The sequence below is a fragment of the Akebia trifoliata genome, chromosome 12 (genome assembly GCF_017979445.1).
Source record: "Akebia trifoliata isolate Shusen 1 chromosome 12, ASM1797944v1, whole genome shotgun sequence".
Lineage (NCBI taxonomy): Eukaryota > Viridiplantae > Streptophyta > Magnoliopsida > Ranunculales > Lardizabalaceae > Akebia > Akebia trifoliata.
Genome location: NC_141386.1, coordinates 31,378,966 through 31,394,398, shown reverse-complemented (window position 1 = coordinate 31,394,398; position 15,433 = coordinate 31,378,966). Strand labels below are relative to the sequence as shown.

Genomic DNA, 15,433 nt, shown 5'->3' with positions numbered 1-15,433 from the left:
GATCCAACCTCGGGTTCCTCCCCAACCTTCGTGTGGGGAGGTATTAGTCGGTCTGGGCCGGGCTCAAATCCACCATCCACTGATAAAAGGCCGGGTATTATAAATCAGGCCTAAAGGCCTAGCCAAATATGTGGCTTCGGTCCATTACAGGACAGGTCGTGGATCAGAACGACTCATTGACATGCCTACCATTGATAATTCTCAAGTCTAAATGGATTGGAGTATTGGATTAATAATAATTTTTCACATGACTTTAAGAAGGTTAGAAAAATGTTTTTTTAATTTAAACCTTCTCCTAATGATATTTGTGAGGAATATTGTTAAGGATGTGAGACTTTGGTTTACATACAAGGCCAAAGTGTGGTTTGATACTTAGTCCAACAGAGAATTTTGTGAGGAAAACTGGTTCAATTTTATCACCTTAACTCCCAAGTCATCCTCATGGTTCAGTTTTGATCATGGGCCTCCTCCAAGTCTAGGTATGTTGGGCTCCACAAAAATCGGATCATGATCCACTCTGCATGTCAGCGATGTGTTCTTATGCTTTACTTTTCATGGATCATTCTCATTCGAAGATTACTCGAAACTCTTGATTTCTCTATTAAAACCCTAGGAATCTAAGATCCAAAGAAAAAGAAACAGATTTTTTCTTTCAAACTTTTCATCTCCATTGTTAGGGGTAATGGACTGGCTGGCCCAGTTACTTTAAGGCCTGGTTTCTACTGGGTTGGGCTTTGTCTGTATTATTAGCCCCACCTGGATGGATCTCGAGTTACTTACAATCATGATAAGGAATTGGGTGCTAAAGCTTTGTAGATGCCCATCTCTATTTTAAAGAGCCCACCCATTTACATCTCCATCTTCTCCTCAAACATGGAAGGAAAGAAATCTTATGGGCTGTCAAAGGGAAGGGAAAGAATTTCTTAACATATGAAGTCTCTGCTGTTTTAAAGAATGCAAATGGTTTTTCTTTAATATTTTTTTTTTTTCAAATGATATATGGTTGAAAGCATGGAGTTATAGTTGATTTTGATTTCCCCCTTTCATTGCTTTGGTAGTTCTTCTCGATCTATAAGGTGTACATTGTTTATTCTTTGATGGAATATTTTTACATCTTTAATACAACATCATCACCGTGTCCAATTGATCACCGTGTCGTTGATCATTGAGTACGCCTGTGTAGCACTTAAGCTAATCCTCATGATTTAACAAGGTGAAGTGCTGGGGTCCCTATGTCAGGCTTTTCCATAGTGTGGCTTGGATGGAGTTGGAATAGTGTCCCACCTGCGGGGTCATACCGATGTTGCCATTCCATTCTAGTACCGATGTTGCCATTCCATACTAGTGGTTCAATCGCACATGCTTCACCAATACGTTGGCTTAGAGTGGTCATATTATATGCTGTTATTGCCTACTCGCCAGGCATCCATCAAGATGTGCATTTATCTATCGATGTTTGTCGCTTTTTTTTTTCTTGGATAAGTAAATGAGACTCGAACCCATGACTTCAAAGTTTCATGGTAATTTATCAACCAATTGCGCCATGGGACGTGATCTCTCCTACTACTACTACGCATAAAGTCCCCTTTTTATCAAAATGCATAGCAACACTTGGGTTTGGTGGTTTTGATGCCATTAAATATTAGGCGGTGGGTCATAATGAGTGCTTTTTTCTGTCCACAAATGCTGCGATGACATTGGATTTACAGCCATTTTTACATTTCTGATGTGGAGGTGCACACATAACCATATCATGAGGAAACAACGTCTACTGATCTGTGCACACCTCCACGTTAGAAATGTAAAACCACAATACATCCAATGTCACCCCAACATGACTCTTTTATGTCACATGGTACCTAGTGCATGGGTTTCCTATATATGTGTCATGGACTCATTTCATTTTACACAATCTATAACATTATTTTGGATTAAAATCACATAATCATGTTAGGTAACAAACACAAATCACATTGATCCGAGAACAGTTTCTGTTAAATTAAATATTGATTAATATTTATTTAAAATTGATTCAAATAAAATTAATTTTGTTTGTTTTAAATTGATATTTGAAAGTTACCTTATGATTGGTGTACTTTTTTGTTAAAGAAAAATAAGTTCTTTTTTTTTTTTAAACATTTCTATTGGTTGATATCTTTTCACATGGATTGAAGTTTATTAAAGGTCTTTTTGACTCTTTTTTCAAATATTTTGTAAATCCCACATTGCTTTTTAAATGTTTTGGAGGGATTTTTAAACTTATAAATAAGAACTTATTCTCAACTCTTTCTTCATTCCAAAGACTCTCTCATTGAGAGCTCCTAATAACTTCTAGGTATATGAAAATTTAATAATTCTTTTTTATTTTATATATATATATATATATATATATATATTATATATATATATATATATATATAATATAAAATAATAAAGAAAGAAGAGATAGAGAGAAAGAGAGGAAAATTAAATATTTCATAGGGCCGTCCAATTTTGGATAGGCACCAAGGCTGATCCGAAAGGTGTCGAAGGAGCCTACAGGGTGCTTAACGGATTCCTTGATCCGAATAGGTACCCAGTAGTTCCAATGAGTTTCATACCTATTGAGATTCAAAAAAATCATGTACGAATGGATGTAACTTTTGTGATTGTTGTCTATTTATGGAGATCAATTCTGTTAAAATTAATGATTTCAAAATTTTCTACAAAAGAAGCATTCGTGTATCTGAGATTCTGTGTGATAGATTTTCTCAAAATAGTAAAATTTTTGAGGAAATATACAATTATGTTAGAACTGGGATTTGTTGTATCTTGAAGACAAGTTCACCAGCAACCATTTGCATCTTCGTATTTAATCGAAGTGGGGGCATCTATTGCCTATAAGACAATGTAGATTACTACGTGCCTTAGAGCAATTTTTCAAGTTCTATTATTATAACAGTTTCAAGGCTCCATTAACATCACATGATATTTATTAAAAAAATTGACTTTATAATACAATGAATTACACTTTCACCCTCTATGGTTTGGCATAATTCCATGTTGATCCCTTGCTAACGTTTTGACAATCACACTTACCTCCCTTATGATTATCTAATGGGTACACTTACCTCCCTTCTGTCTACTTGTCGCTAACCAAAAGTAATTTTTACATTTTATAAAATCCATTTCACCCTTTTAAAAATGTTATTCTTTTTTATATATTAAAAAAATCCTTATGAGAAAATAGGTTTACTTGTGAATGCTTAGAAGGGTATATTTTTATAATTTAAAAAAATTAATTTTTTATAAAAAAGAAAAGAAAAAATAGAATGAGAGAGTAAAATGGTAAAATTACATCTAAACTTTTAACACCGTTTGTGAAAGGGGAGGTAAGAGCAATTGTCAAAATGTTAAGGGGTCAAAGTATACCTTACCCTTTTTCTATGAGCATGATATTTTGCAATTTACATAGTTATAAAATTCAACAAAAATGAGTGGATATACTTGATCAAGAATGGGCACATATTTACTCCCTTCATAACACGTTTTTTTTTATCAACAATTTGAATAACAAAGATTAATAAGTCAATAGAGTATACTTTTGAATTTTTATATTTTCAAATTTTTAAATGCATTGAATAATTCCAAAGTCAATTATTTAAAACTTTAAAATATTCTTTTATAATGTTTTAAGCAATATGTGAATTTTATAAATAAGGACCCTATTCAACCTGATCACCCTTAATTAAGATCCGACGGTTAAATGGAGGGTTTGTTCTTTTCAAGTCGACAAAAATACTTTAAAATAGTCAAAATTTGGAGGATACATCTTTCGTCATTACCAATGCTCAATGATGTCGAGAAGCGAGCACAAAGTGTGAAGTAGAATTGTGCTTTGAAATCATCAAAGGCTCCCTACTAACTAATAAGATAGAAACTCACTCTTTCCTTATTAAGATAGTGAGGAAAAAAGCCTTACTAAGTCTCATTCATTGTCAAGAAGACCTTGAGATTTGTTACAAATCTCAAGGATTTGTTTTACAAATTTCAAGGTCTTTTTTATGGTGGATAAGGCTTAGTAAAGCCTTTTTTCCCTTATTATGTTAGTAGAGCTAGTCGTACTCATAATAAAACATTACAATGCGATCTACTCGTGGGAGATAAATGTTCTATCAGCTTCAATTGTCTCTCCCCTTTTCCACATTCTTTTTAACTTTTCTCTCGTTTTTTTTTTCCTAATAAAACCCCTATTAATTTGCTATCTTTCCTCTTTTACCCCCTTTAACCCCGAATAGAATTTATCCATGTCAATAAACTTTAGTTATACCCCAAATTAATATTCCTCTAATAAAATTCAAGTAATCCTTTTATTCTTTGAGCTATGATATTTACCCATACCAATAAATTATGACTATACCCCAAATTTATGATATATGGATTGCACATCAATATTATAAAATTACCCTATAAGTAAATTTATTATTTTTAAAGGTTATATAATCATTCCATTTATTCAAGATTGGATAAATTTGAAGAATCCCTCAAGGTTTTGGTGAAAATTGGAGAGATCTGTGTGTGTTTTCAAACTTCATGATTTTGTTTCTCACAAGAGACTACGATAAAATGATTAATATGCCATCATCTTTATTTTTGTTAAATATCCTATGATTGTTTTTCCCTAGAAAAAATCATCTTTAACTTCTAGGGTAAAAAAATTTATACTCGTCATCAACATAAAAATTCTATATCCTTCATCCATCAAACTTCAAGAGCAAGATATGATTTGGAAGGAAGGTGAAGATGATAGATTTTTGGGTGAAAAAAACTAGGGAATTTTGTTGAGAGATTGAAGGACTAGTTGAAGACAATGGATCTTTTGAAAAAAAAAAAAAAATCAAGGTTTTTTTTTTTTTTTTTTTTGTTGTCCGGAGGGTGAAAATGAGGGAGTTCACATCATTTTATGATAGTTTTCCATGTAAACTGAAGTCAAGGGTTATGCCATCAATTCGGAACACAAGGTTATCTCTAAACTTCACCAAAATCAAGACGAGTATTTTCAAATTATCATGTTTGAATAAATTGGACTTGAACCCATGACCTCAAGGATGTTTTGTAACATGTCAAATGATCTAAGCTATAGATCTAAACTCTAAGCCTCGGAATTGACTCTAGCTTGTAGGTTTTTTTTTTTTTTTTTTTCTTTCTTTTCAAAAGTTAGATGCTTGACTAACTTAGATTTCAAGTCTTATTGAGTCGACACGGATTGCCTTGTTGCTAATCTAGCACCATATCTGACTATATTCATATGGTGTAAGCCCACACTCTCAAATATAAAATTCAAATAAAACAATGAAAAACATTTTTTTTTCAAAATTCTTAGAATTTTGCGTCCAATACACTCCTGTTGCATCCAATTATATTCTTGGATGTCACAAGGTGATGCGGTCACGAAACTTTTCTTACTAACTTAGTAATTAGGAGATTGTTTTTGTTTAAAGGTATATGTTAACATTTATTGGAGTGATAAACTCTAAAAAAAAAAAAAAACTATTTTTTTTAAAGTTTCATTTTGTCCATTCCCAATATAGATTGGGTTGGATCTTGCATGATACCCTGTTCCATTTCACACCAAATGCCCATCCCAACTACCCCCACCTTCTATATCACTTCTTACTTCTTCACACTGATTTTACCTAATTTTTTTCTTTTAAATTATTATTTTTCACTATTTTTTTTGGAATAAAATATAAATTTCCACCTCTCTCTCGGCCGTTTTACACTCCCTCGCGGCCTCACCTCCTCCTTTGCTTCTCTCAAAGACATTCTCAACTTTTTTTTATTTTTTATTTTTTATTTCCTCTCTCTACTCTTTTTTATTTTTATTTTTTCCTTTTTAACTTCAAAAGTAATGGAAATCCAGAATCACCATCTCCATCGCAAAACCCAACACACAGATTCATAGATTCAAACAGAAAGATACAGAGAGGATTCTTGTTCTTCGTTATGCACAGATCCGGAGCTCTAATGGCTTGGAATGTTTTCAAATTCTGTACGGCTCTTCGTAGTCTTGGTTCTGTGATGATCCTTCTAGTTCTTGGTGTAATCGGTGTTACCTATTACGCCATCGTCATTACTAACTACGGTCCCTCTCTCTATGATGGAGGTCTCGATTCTCTCATCTCTTTCTTAGTTCTCTTTCTCTTTCATTGTTTGGTAAGCTTTTCTTGATCTTCTATTACTTCAGTTCTTCAGATTTCGCCCCCAATTTTTTTTTGAAAAAAGTTTTAATTTTGATTCAATTTTATTGGTTATGTAGTTGGTGATGTTGTTGTGGAGTTATTTTTCTGTTGTTCTAACGGATCCGGGTGGTGTTCCACCAAATTGGAGGCCCATGATTGATGAGGAGAGAGGAGACACTGATCCGTTGACCGGGTCCGAGTTATCTGTGCTCCGTGACCAAGAGAATCCGAGAATTCGATACTGTCGGAAGTGCAACCAGCCGAAACCGCCCCGTTGTCATCATTGTTCTGTTTGTGAGCCCTAAATTTTTTTCCTTTCTATAGAAAGATTTTTTTTTCTTGGTTTTTACTGAATTTGTTTTCTTGGTTTTAGGTGGGAGGTGTATACTGAAAATGGACCATCATTGTGTGTGGGTCGTCAATTGCGTCGGTGCTTTAAATTATAAGTTTTTCCTTCTTTTCTTGGTATGTTCACTTTACAATATTGAATTTTGCATAATTTAAAAATGTTAAATCTTTGACCTTTAAATCTTATAGGGTTTGTATCTCTTTGAACTGTATGTTATTTTTGTATTCCTAACTTGGATGAGATAGTGTTCAGCAATTTCATTCTTGTAAAATTGGATGGTCATTGGCATGGGACATGTTAATCCCATCTATACAAACTAAAATGGACAGCCTACTTGGAAATAATCTCACATTTTGTGTAGTTTTATTTATATTTATTTTTACTTATCATCCATTTGAGTTAAAATTCATTGTATTATGTTTTTTAGGCAATGATTATGCAAATTCTAATTTAAACTTTCCAGGTTGGTTGTCGACAATTTGTTAGAAATTAGTTACTTTGATGCTTCTCACCCCAATAGGAGTTTTCTTTTTCGATATAAATTGGCCTTACATAGCTTTAATTTTAACAAAAAGGGCTAAAAGAGTTTGAGGATTTCTGTCCCACTGGTTTCGTGCCGAATGGGCATAAGATTTTGGCAAAGGTTTTAACCTCTTGGGTTTTTTCCATTTAGGAAAAATAAATTTTTGGTGGGATCCTTATTGCTAAGGAATGTTGCATTTTGGTGTGCAACTTCATGGAGAGCCCTGTTTCAACTTCATGGTGATGTTTTCATTAAAAGTGGTCGAATGATTTTGTTCCTCTGTCATTGTGAAAGATCTTTGTGAAGTGATTGGAATTTCAATATGATTTCGAGAGCTGAATGAGAATGAACACCATATAGAAGAGAAGAAGATTGGTTCAAAGATCCCATCAAGGGATAATAAATTGATCAAGTCTGTTAGGGGACGAGGAATATTTAATAGTAAGATTCAAAAACCAAAACAATGAGGAAGGATTTGAGACAAAAAAATGGTTATGAGAAATGTAAAGGTATTATTCGTGATTAAAAGTGGGGGCACAAGAACAATACAATGGAGGAGGAGCTAAAAATATTGTGGTAATATTCTTGCTGCTTCCCCCCAATACAATAGGAACAATATCCGAGCAAAATGCACCAATATATTAGTACCCAGTGGATGGATCCAATTCCCATTCATTAGCCAGTAACAAAGCTGCCTGCTTGAATCGACAAGGGACCATTTTTAGTAGCAAACTCTGCCTTCATGGAGTGTAATAATCTAATGTGCTCTGGCCTAGTAAGTGTAAGCCACCCAAAAAGGGGCTTGAAGTGCTAAGGGATGTTATGTTCAAGTCTTAGAGAAGGCAATCAAAGAGTTATATGTGAAACAAGCATTGAAAAGGGATTTGATTATGTGATGGATTTCAGTTTCAAGAAGTGAATGGGAATTTGCTACTTGATGGCTTCTTTTTCAATGTTGGTCAATGGTCTCTGATAGGGATTTTTAGAAGTATTCATGGACTCAAGCAAGGAAACATTTTATCGTTGTTGTTATCCATATTTGTGGTAGAAGGGTTTATGGCCACACGAAGAGGGACAGGTGGAGTAATTTTTGGTTTCAAAGTTGGCGAGATTAGTCCTATAAAAATGTTAAATCATAGACAATTACAATCTTTGTTTAGAATGATTCCATGATTCAACTTTGATAATGTTTTCTAATATGGGTTGATTTTCTCTTGGAGCAGGATCTTCAAGGATTTTAGAGAGTGGGATCTTTTATGTAACGCATGAGTGTGTTGTAGCTTGCGTGTCGTGTCTTGTGTTTTTTTTTTGTTTATTCTTTTTCTTTTGTAGTTCTTTTTGGTGGCTGCCTCGGTCACCTTTCTCTAGTTTTTTATTAATAAAATCTTTTATCCTAAAAAAAATATGCTTGGAAGTGTTATCAAGGACAAAATTTTCCCAAAGCGAAGTTGTTGTAGGTGTGATATGAACGTCCGGGAGCTAGCGCATTACTTAAGGTGGGCTAATTCTCATCTTGGTATTTGGATGTGCTTTGGTTCTTTCTATGGATCACAAACTATTTTTGACTAAGTAATAAAAGATTTGAAAAGAGATTACCTATTGGAAGTTTTTTTTTAAATTTATGTAGAGGGGATAAGTTGACTTTTCATGACAATTCCTTATCTGAGTCCCCCACATGTTTTATCCTCTTTTCACAATTCTAATGTCTATGTCTAGGATAATTGAGAGGATCTTTATGGCATGGGATGTAGGGCTCTTCTAGTTACCATTTTGTGGATTGGAAGCATATCTCAACTCAAGGGTAGGGGGAATCTTAGCTAAGGGGTTTAACAATAGCTAACAAAAAATGCAAGGAAAAGTTAGCAATATAATGTAGCTAGAATTGGAAAGTGTTCCTTAGGCCAAATCTAGATGTTTTCTCACATTCAGTTGAGACTGTGCGGACTTGTGCATTTATCAATACTTCCCAAGGTCAAGCCGTCAACACAATTTAGTTCCTTTGGTTTGATTTCATCTTGTATCTTTGTTGTGCTTTTCGGTAGGCCTCATCAACCTCCGTGTCAGTTTCTACTATTTTGTTTTCTTGTTCCTTTGAATAAAATCTTTACTTATATTAAAAAAAATGAATGAACCAATGCCCTTGAATTATAAACTAAAAATCCCAAAGACCCATGTACCATCCATTGATGCCATGCCCTTGCATCTGGACCCAAAATTTCCCATGCAACAGAAGATTATGAAAGTATAAGCACTAATGCAACTTTTCGAGGTCCGGTTGTGCGTGTGTGTGTGTGGAGGGGAGGAATGAGTTAAAACTATTCATAACCTCTCTTTGTAGTTGAAACTAAGGGTGCACATCATTCAGGTTGGTTTGAACTGGGGGCAGTATTGGAACCGAACAGAAATTGGTCGGTTCTACAAATTCTGAACCAAAATCGAATTGAATAAACCCTAGAATCGAACCAACCCAAACCATCCGTAGTTTGGTTTGGGTCATCAAAAGTTGTAGAGATGTTTGAAAGAAGAGTTAGGGTGAGGGTTTAGAGAGAGAGGACGACCAAGACAGTGAGGGTTAGAGTTAGGGTCGTGTGTACAATCTTCAGTGGAGGTCATTTGTACAAGCTTCAATGGAGGAGGAGCTTCAATCGTCAGTACGAGCTTCACTGGAGGAGTGACGAATGAGTGAAGGAGACAAAGGGTAAAGCAATTGAATAAACCAAATTTTTTTTTTAAATTTTGGGATACAACTGTTTTAATTTTGTCTCAAATTGTTTGACTAGCCTTACTAGAACCGAATCAACTGTGTATAAGACCAAACCAAACCAATCCTAACTGCTTCGGTTCGGTTCTCGGTTTGGCCTGATCCAATGTGCACCCCTAGTCGAAACTCTTGTGGGTAGTAACTGTCAGATCTGAACACTCTCTCAAGGGAGCTAGTTAAAATAACATTTTTCTTTAATTGGGAGGTGTTTAGTACTTATTAGAGGTCACTTTTAGTAATAAGGTTTTCGGGACCAGCTTTTGGCAGCTGTACAGTTCTTACTATAAATTTTATTTATGAAAATGAAAACAGTGGGATGGATGAGCAGTTTTTATTGTATTACATGCATATGATCATATGCAAAAGGTAATCTCAATGACATTGTCACTGCTTAATGAAATCTAAATGTCAGGAGGATAAATTGAATGCATGGTATCTTGTGCATAGTGGCTCCACACTGTCTAAGTGAAGTTCTATTTTATCACAGTGACGACTAATTATCCAATGCTCTTCTAAGTACAAAGAGTTGGTGGAGGGCTAGGCGGAATTTTCTACAATAATGTTATTTTCTTTATGACTCGTGAGATTAGATCATTAGATAAGAATTTGATAATGTGGATCGGAATATTCAGGTGTGCTCTTAGTTCACTTGCTCCATAAATTTGTTGTTCAGAATGGGTACACATAATTGGAAAATAACAGAGAGCATTTTTCAATCCTATTCAATCTCAATGATTTTTGGGTAAGCATTGGCCTCAACATTTTGGGTTGGCAGAATGAATCAAGCTTTATTGGACATTAATGCGTCTTTGCTATCATTTATGTGCATGATTAATAAATTTATATGCGCATGTAGATGCATTTAATCATTTTATGTATTCTGTCCTGTACATGGATGTGCCATACTCTACTAGAGCACATAGAAGAGGTATGTGTATAGGATCATTAGGAAAAAAAATGTGGAATTCTCTAGGTGTGTAAATCTTGTGTTTTTAGACTTCCAATCACCTATTAAACATAAATTCTGATTAATCTACTTATGTTACCTAATCTTAATGCAGTTCTACACATTTCTCGAGACGACTCTTGTCACCTTATCATTATTGCCACATTTCATAGCTTTCTTTAGTGATGGAGAGATACCAGGAACACCAGGAAGCCTTGCAGCAACTTTTCTTGCGTTCGGTACGGACCAAGGATTGACATTTCCTTTGATTGTTTTCTTGCTAGCATCCTTACTTGTCTGATTGTTGCTTGCTCATTCCATACAGTGTTGAACCTAGCATTTGCACTAAGTGTTATGGGGTTTCTAATAATGCACATATCATTGGTTGCGAGTAATACCACCACTATTGAGGTAAATTCTTTTTTATAGTCCTAGCTTCTATTTGTTTACATATTAGCATATTAGTGAGGATTCAGTTTTTTACCTTAACTTTGAAGGATCTTTTTTGAGGATTTTGTCTTCAAGTGGGAGTCACTTTGTTTTGTGTAGTTCTTTCCTTTTTTGTTGTTTTGTTTTTCTTGTAGGGGGGCTATCTCAACCTCCCATTAACTCTTTTTCTTAATAAAATTATACTTACGAAAAGAAATAAAAAATTCTTGTGACCAGGCATATGAGAAGAAAACTACTCCTAAATGGCGTTATGACCTTGGCCGAAAAAAAAACTTTGAACAGGTAAGTGAACTTTTTCTCATGTACAACATTTTTGTTTGTTTTCCTAGAAATCTTTCCTATCAATTGGCTCAAGAACATTGATCCAGGGTTAATTCTCCATAAATAAAGGTTCAATATATTGTCCAGGATTAAATAATTCTCAAAGCTTAAAGGTTTTTTACCAAAATTCTTGGCTTGGCTGAGGGAATTATGTTCGTCCATTCAATTGTATCTAAAGCCAAGTATTGTTAATAAAAGAGTCTTTAAATATGCTCCCATTACCTCAAGTATTGTTAATTAAAGAGTCTTTAAATATGCTCCCATTACCTCAATCCAAGTCTTTAATGTTTTTCCTCACACTCTTTTAAAATCTCCAGTTTGCATATTTCTTCTATCTGGAGTTGTTACTGTTATACATTGTCTGTGACCAGACCATCTTAATTGATTATTGGGGCTACTGTATGGTTATTAGTCTCCTTTATGGTTTTTGTGGTTTTTTATACCGTATTTTCTAAAATGCATTCAAGTTATAAGTTTGCTGTTCTTATGCTTTCAATAATACATTTCAACATCCTTATCTCTATTGCTTTCAATCACTGAACATACTGTCTCTTGATTGCCCAACATTTGCCTCCATAAAATTTAGCTGTTCTTAGTGTCATCAGATAAATTTTCCTTTTTAATTTGATTGGGATGCGTCCATTACATAGCACTACAAGATTATAAATTCTCCAAATCATCCCGCTCAAATTGTATGAACAACATCCTTTTCAATCTCTCAATTCCCATGGATAATAGAACCAAGGTCAAGAAAATGGTCAATTTGGGGTATTTCTTTGTCATCAATTTATGATGGGTCTCTCTCTCTCTCTCTCTCTATGTTATTGCTAAAGTTGCACTCCGTCCTACTTATTTTAAATCCCTTGCATTCCAAAGAAGCTCTCCAGAGTTTTGGCTGTTGGCCAAGTTTTCATTGTATCTCTGATAACTAAATGGCAAAATGTGGTGGTTCTAGTTTTTTTATTTATTTTAATTTCTTTGTATCTATAGAAAATAGGTTGTGAGAAACAACAAATAAGATAAAACCAACCTTGAAACATACAGGCAACCAACCCTGAAGCCCAATATTTTTCCATACTTATCATCCTAAAATAATGAAATAAAGCACCACACATGAAATGCTAAGGCATCACTATGTCAAGGTAAAACAACCTTGACACAGAGAGCAACAAGCATCTGTAACTACCGACCTTCCTCCCCCAGATGTCACACCCTTAGTATATATTAGAATGTTAGGGCTCTACTTTACCCAAGAAGAATAGCAAAGACCAATGCCATCTGGTCCAGAAGTCCTGTACACTTGTCCATCAGGGGGTACACTTGTTTGAAGATAATTATGAAGTTTAAAATATATTCTATTGATCGATCTGGTTGATTGTAAATATAGCATGTCTTTGTTCCAATACATATTGGCCAATGCTTGGATCATTAGTATTTGTTTGTTTATTGGATAAGTCAAAATTAATTCAGGCCATGTAATTATGGGTTTAAACTTGGCTTCTTTGTGGCTTTCGTCTTGTTTCAAACATAGCTTTAAGTTATTAATTGTTCTTACATTGTTTGTATGTCAGGTGTTTGGAACAGACAAGAGATACTGGTTTGTACCTGCATACTCAGAGGAGGATATACGACGGATGCCAGCTCTTCAGGGTCTTGAATACCCATCAAAGCCAGACTTGGATGCTCAAGAGTTCTAACAATTGTTAACAGCAAAAGCAATGGAACTTCAATTATTTTTCCTACGTCAAGACTGGTACCTGTAAAACATGTAGCCGCTTACCTCTAAACTGATTTTGCTCCTCTCTGTAGGCTCCAATTCATCTGTTCCCACAAAGATATAATTACTAGCTCCGTCAGTACCAAGACAAGCATCAACACCAGTGATGATTCCTATATTATTTGTATTTGAGAAGCAGAGCCCGAACACAAGGTACAAAGGGGGGCCCTTCTTTACGTTTTGTTTTCTTGAAATAGTTAATTTTGTGGGGCAAAAAAAAAAAAAAAAACTGAAAAAAAGGGATGCCTTATTCCACGTGTTAGGCTTGTTATTTAACATGTGTATGTTTGTTATATTCGTTGAATGAAACTAATGTCGGCGATCTGCCAACACGATGATCATCAGTTGTCGCAATTATACTTGTTTATGCTTGTGATGTGTTATTATCCTTGTTTTGTATTCAAGTCTTACACGCATGGAGGGCATGACTTGTTTTGTCCTGATTTGAGGATTGCCTATTTTAGTGCCAAAATTGGAATAGTAATTTAAGTATGATTTTTGATCTATTAATACCTCGACCATTTTGAAATCAGAACACCCATACATGTGAAGTTTCTTTTGAATGAGCCTAAGTTTTGTTTTGACCGCCCTTGTTTTCTCAAATGTGCAAACGAAGGGAGTGTTTGATTTGGATTGTTTGGTTTTGATTTTGATTGTCAAAATTAGATTATGAAAATTGTTTTTTAGAATCCATAATCTCTTTGACTATATTAGGTTGTTTTTTAAATTTCGGGGTCTAATTATAGAAGATTTATTTTTTATTTTATAATCACCCCATTGCATTCCATACTGAGCTGGTAGACAAGAATTGGATTCGAAAGCCTAAATCAATCTCCTTTCATTATTTCCCTTAGTGTAATGTATCTTTTATCTCTATATAAAGAGGGATTGGGATTTAATAATCTTAACGACAACTTTAACTTTATTATTTGAGTTGCCAATGCCTGTTGCCTAAACATGTGGTGTCTATTATTCACTTTTTAATTGGAGGTTAAACACGTTTGGCCGCATGCCATGTAAAGAATGGCTTGATTAGAAGTCTGATGTGTTTTAAATTCATATTAAAAGGTGTCACGTAGAGGCATGGTTGATTCTATTTTTGTTTTGGGGACAGTGTTTCATGGGACAACAATTTGTGACAACGTCCATGCCAACGGTTTTTTGTAAATTGCTTTTGACAGATTAAAAGTTTCGAAATGAGCTGATTTTTTATGGGGGTGATCTCTATGGTAAGAAGATCATCCTCACAAAAAATCAGCTCATTCCGAAATTTCATACCCCAATTACAAGTTGAAGCATCGTGTATTGTTAAATTTTTTGTAAACCACTTTTGATGAGATTAGAAGTCTCGGAATGAACTGATTTTTTGTGAGGATGATCTCTTTAGTTAGGAGATTATCTTCTCAAAAAATCAGCCCATTTTATGAAACTTCTTACCGGTATAAGATAAAAGTCGTTGTCATGGTTGTTGTCCTATGAACCACTCCCATTTGTTTTCCCTTTTCTTATTTTTTTTAAAAATACCCTTTTTACTTTATTGTATTTATTTTTTCTTTTCACCTTTTTCAAGAATATCATTTTAATTTTATTGTCTTTTCTTTACTACTCTTTTTCCTTGATCCGAAAGAAAATGTTTGGTAGGCATATAACTTTTTCCATGGTCGACTGACGTGTGGGGTCAAGGTTATTTAAGGTAAATTAAAATGAAGGGAGCTTAGACATCTCCATCGAGGTTTTGACGAATAATTAAGATACCTTCCCTACATTTTCAAATGGCTGAAATATCCTTCAGAGTGTTCTTTGTAGGACTAATTAAGATGACTGAAATGCCCCTTTCTTTAATTTTCACAAAAAATCCTGGATTTATGTGTAAAAAAAATTCATAGATCATTTTATTTTGGTAAAAACTTCAAATTACTTTGCAATTCTTACTATTTTCTATTGAATTTTCCTCTAAAAAGACGGTTGTCTTTGACCCCCTTAATTTCATGAAGGATATGATTTTTTTCATTATCATTCATTTAATAGATGAAAATAGAGAAGATCAAGTAATTAATCAAATTATGATTAAGTGGTGATCTTGTC

The 15,433-nt window shown here is 34.3% G+C and overlaps 1 protein-coding gene across 1 annotated transcript; it reads left to right on the top strand.

Annotated features, from left to right (window-relative positions):
* Positions 1 to 5,708: 5,708 nt before the first annotated feature.
* LOC147389516 (putative protein S-acyltransferase 14) lies at positions 5,709 to 13,715 on the top strand. The gene is made up of 7 exons (XM_086417673.1): positions 5,709 to 6,195; positions 6,299 to 6,515; positions 6,595 to 6,686; positions 10,916 to 11,039; positions 11,126 to 11,211; positions 11,467 to 11,532; positions 13,143 to 13,715. Exons 1-7 carry the CDS (start codon positions 5,986 to 5,988, stop codon positions 13,266 to 13,268), a joined length of 921 nt encoding a protein of 306 aa, XP_086273799.1. The 5' UTR covers positions 5,709 to 5,985; the 3' UTR covers positions 13,269 to 13,715.
* The last annotated feature ends 1,718 nt before the right edge of the window (positions 13,716 to 15,433 follow it).

Bases quoted from the DNA above. Each gene is read 5' to 3' on its own strand.
- LOC147389516 (XM_086417673.1), top strand. From the start codon at position 5,986: ATGCACAGATCCGGAGCTCTAATGGCTTGGAATGTTTTCAAATTCTGT. The intron at 6,516-6,594 runs GTGAGCCCTAAA...TCTTGGTTTTAG, and splicing joins TTGTCATCATTGTTCTGTTT to GTGGGAGGTGTATACTGAAA. The intron at 6,687-10,915 runs GTATGTTCACTT...ATCTTAATGCAG, and splicing joins AGTTTTTCCTTCTTTTCTTG to TTCTACACATTTCTCGAGAC.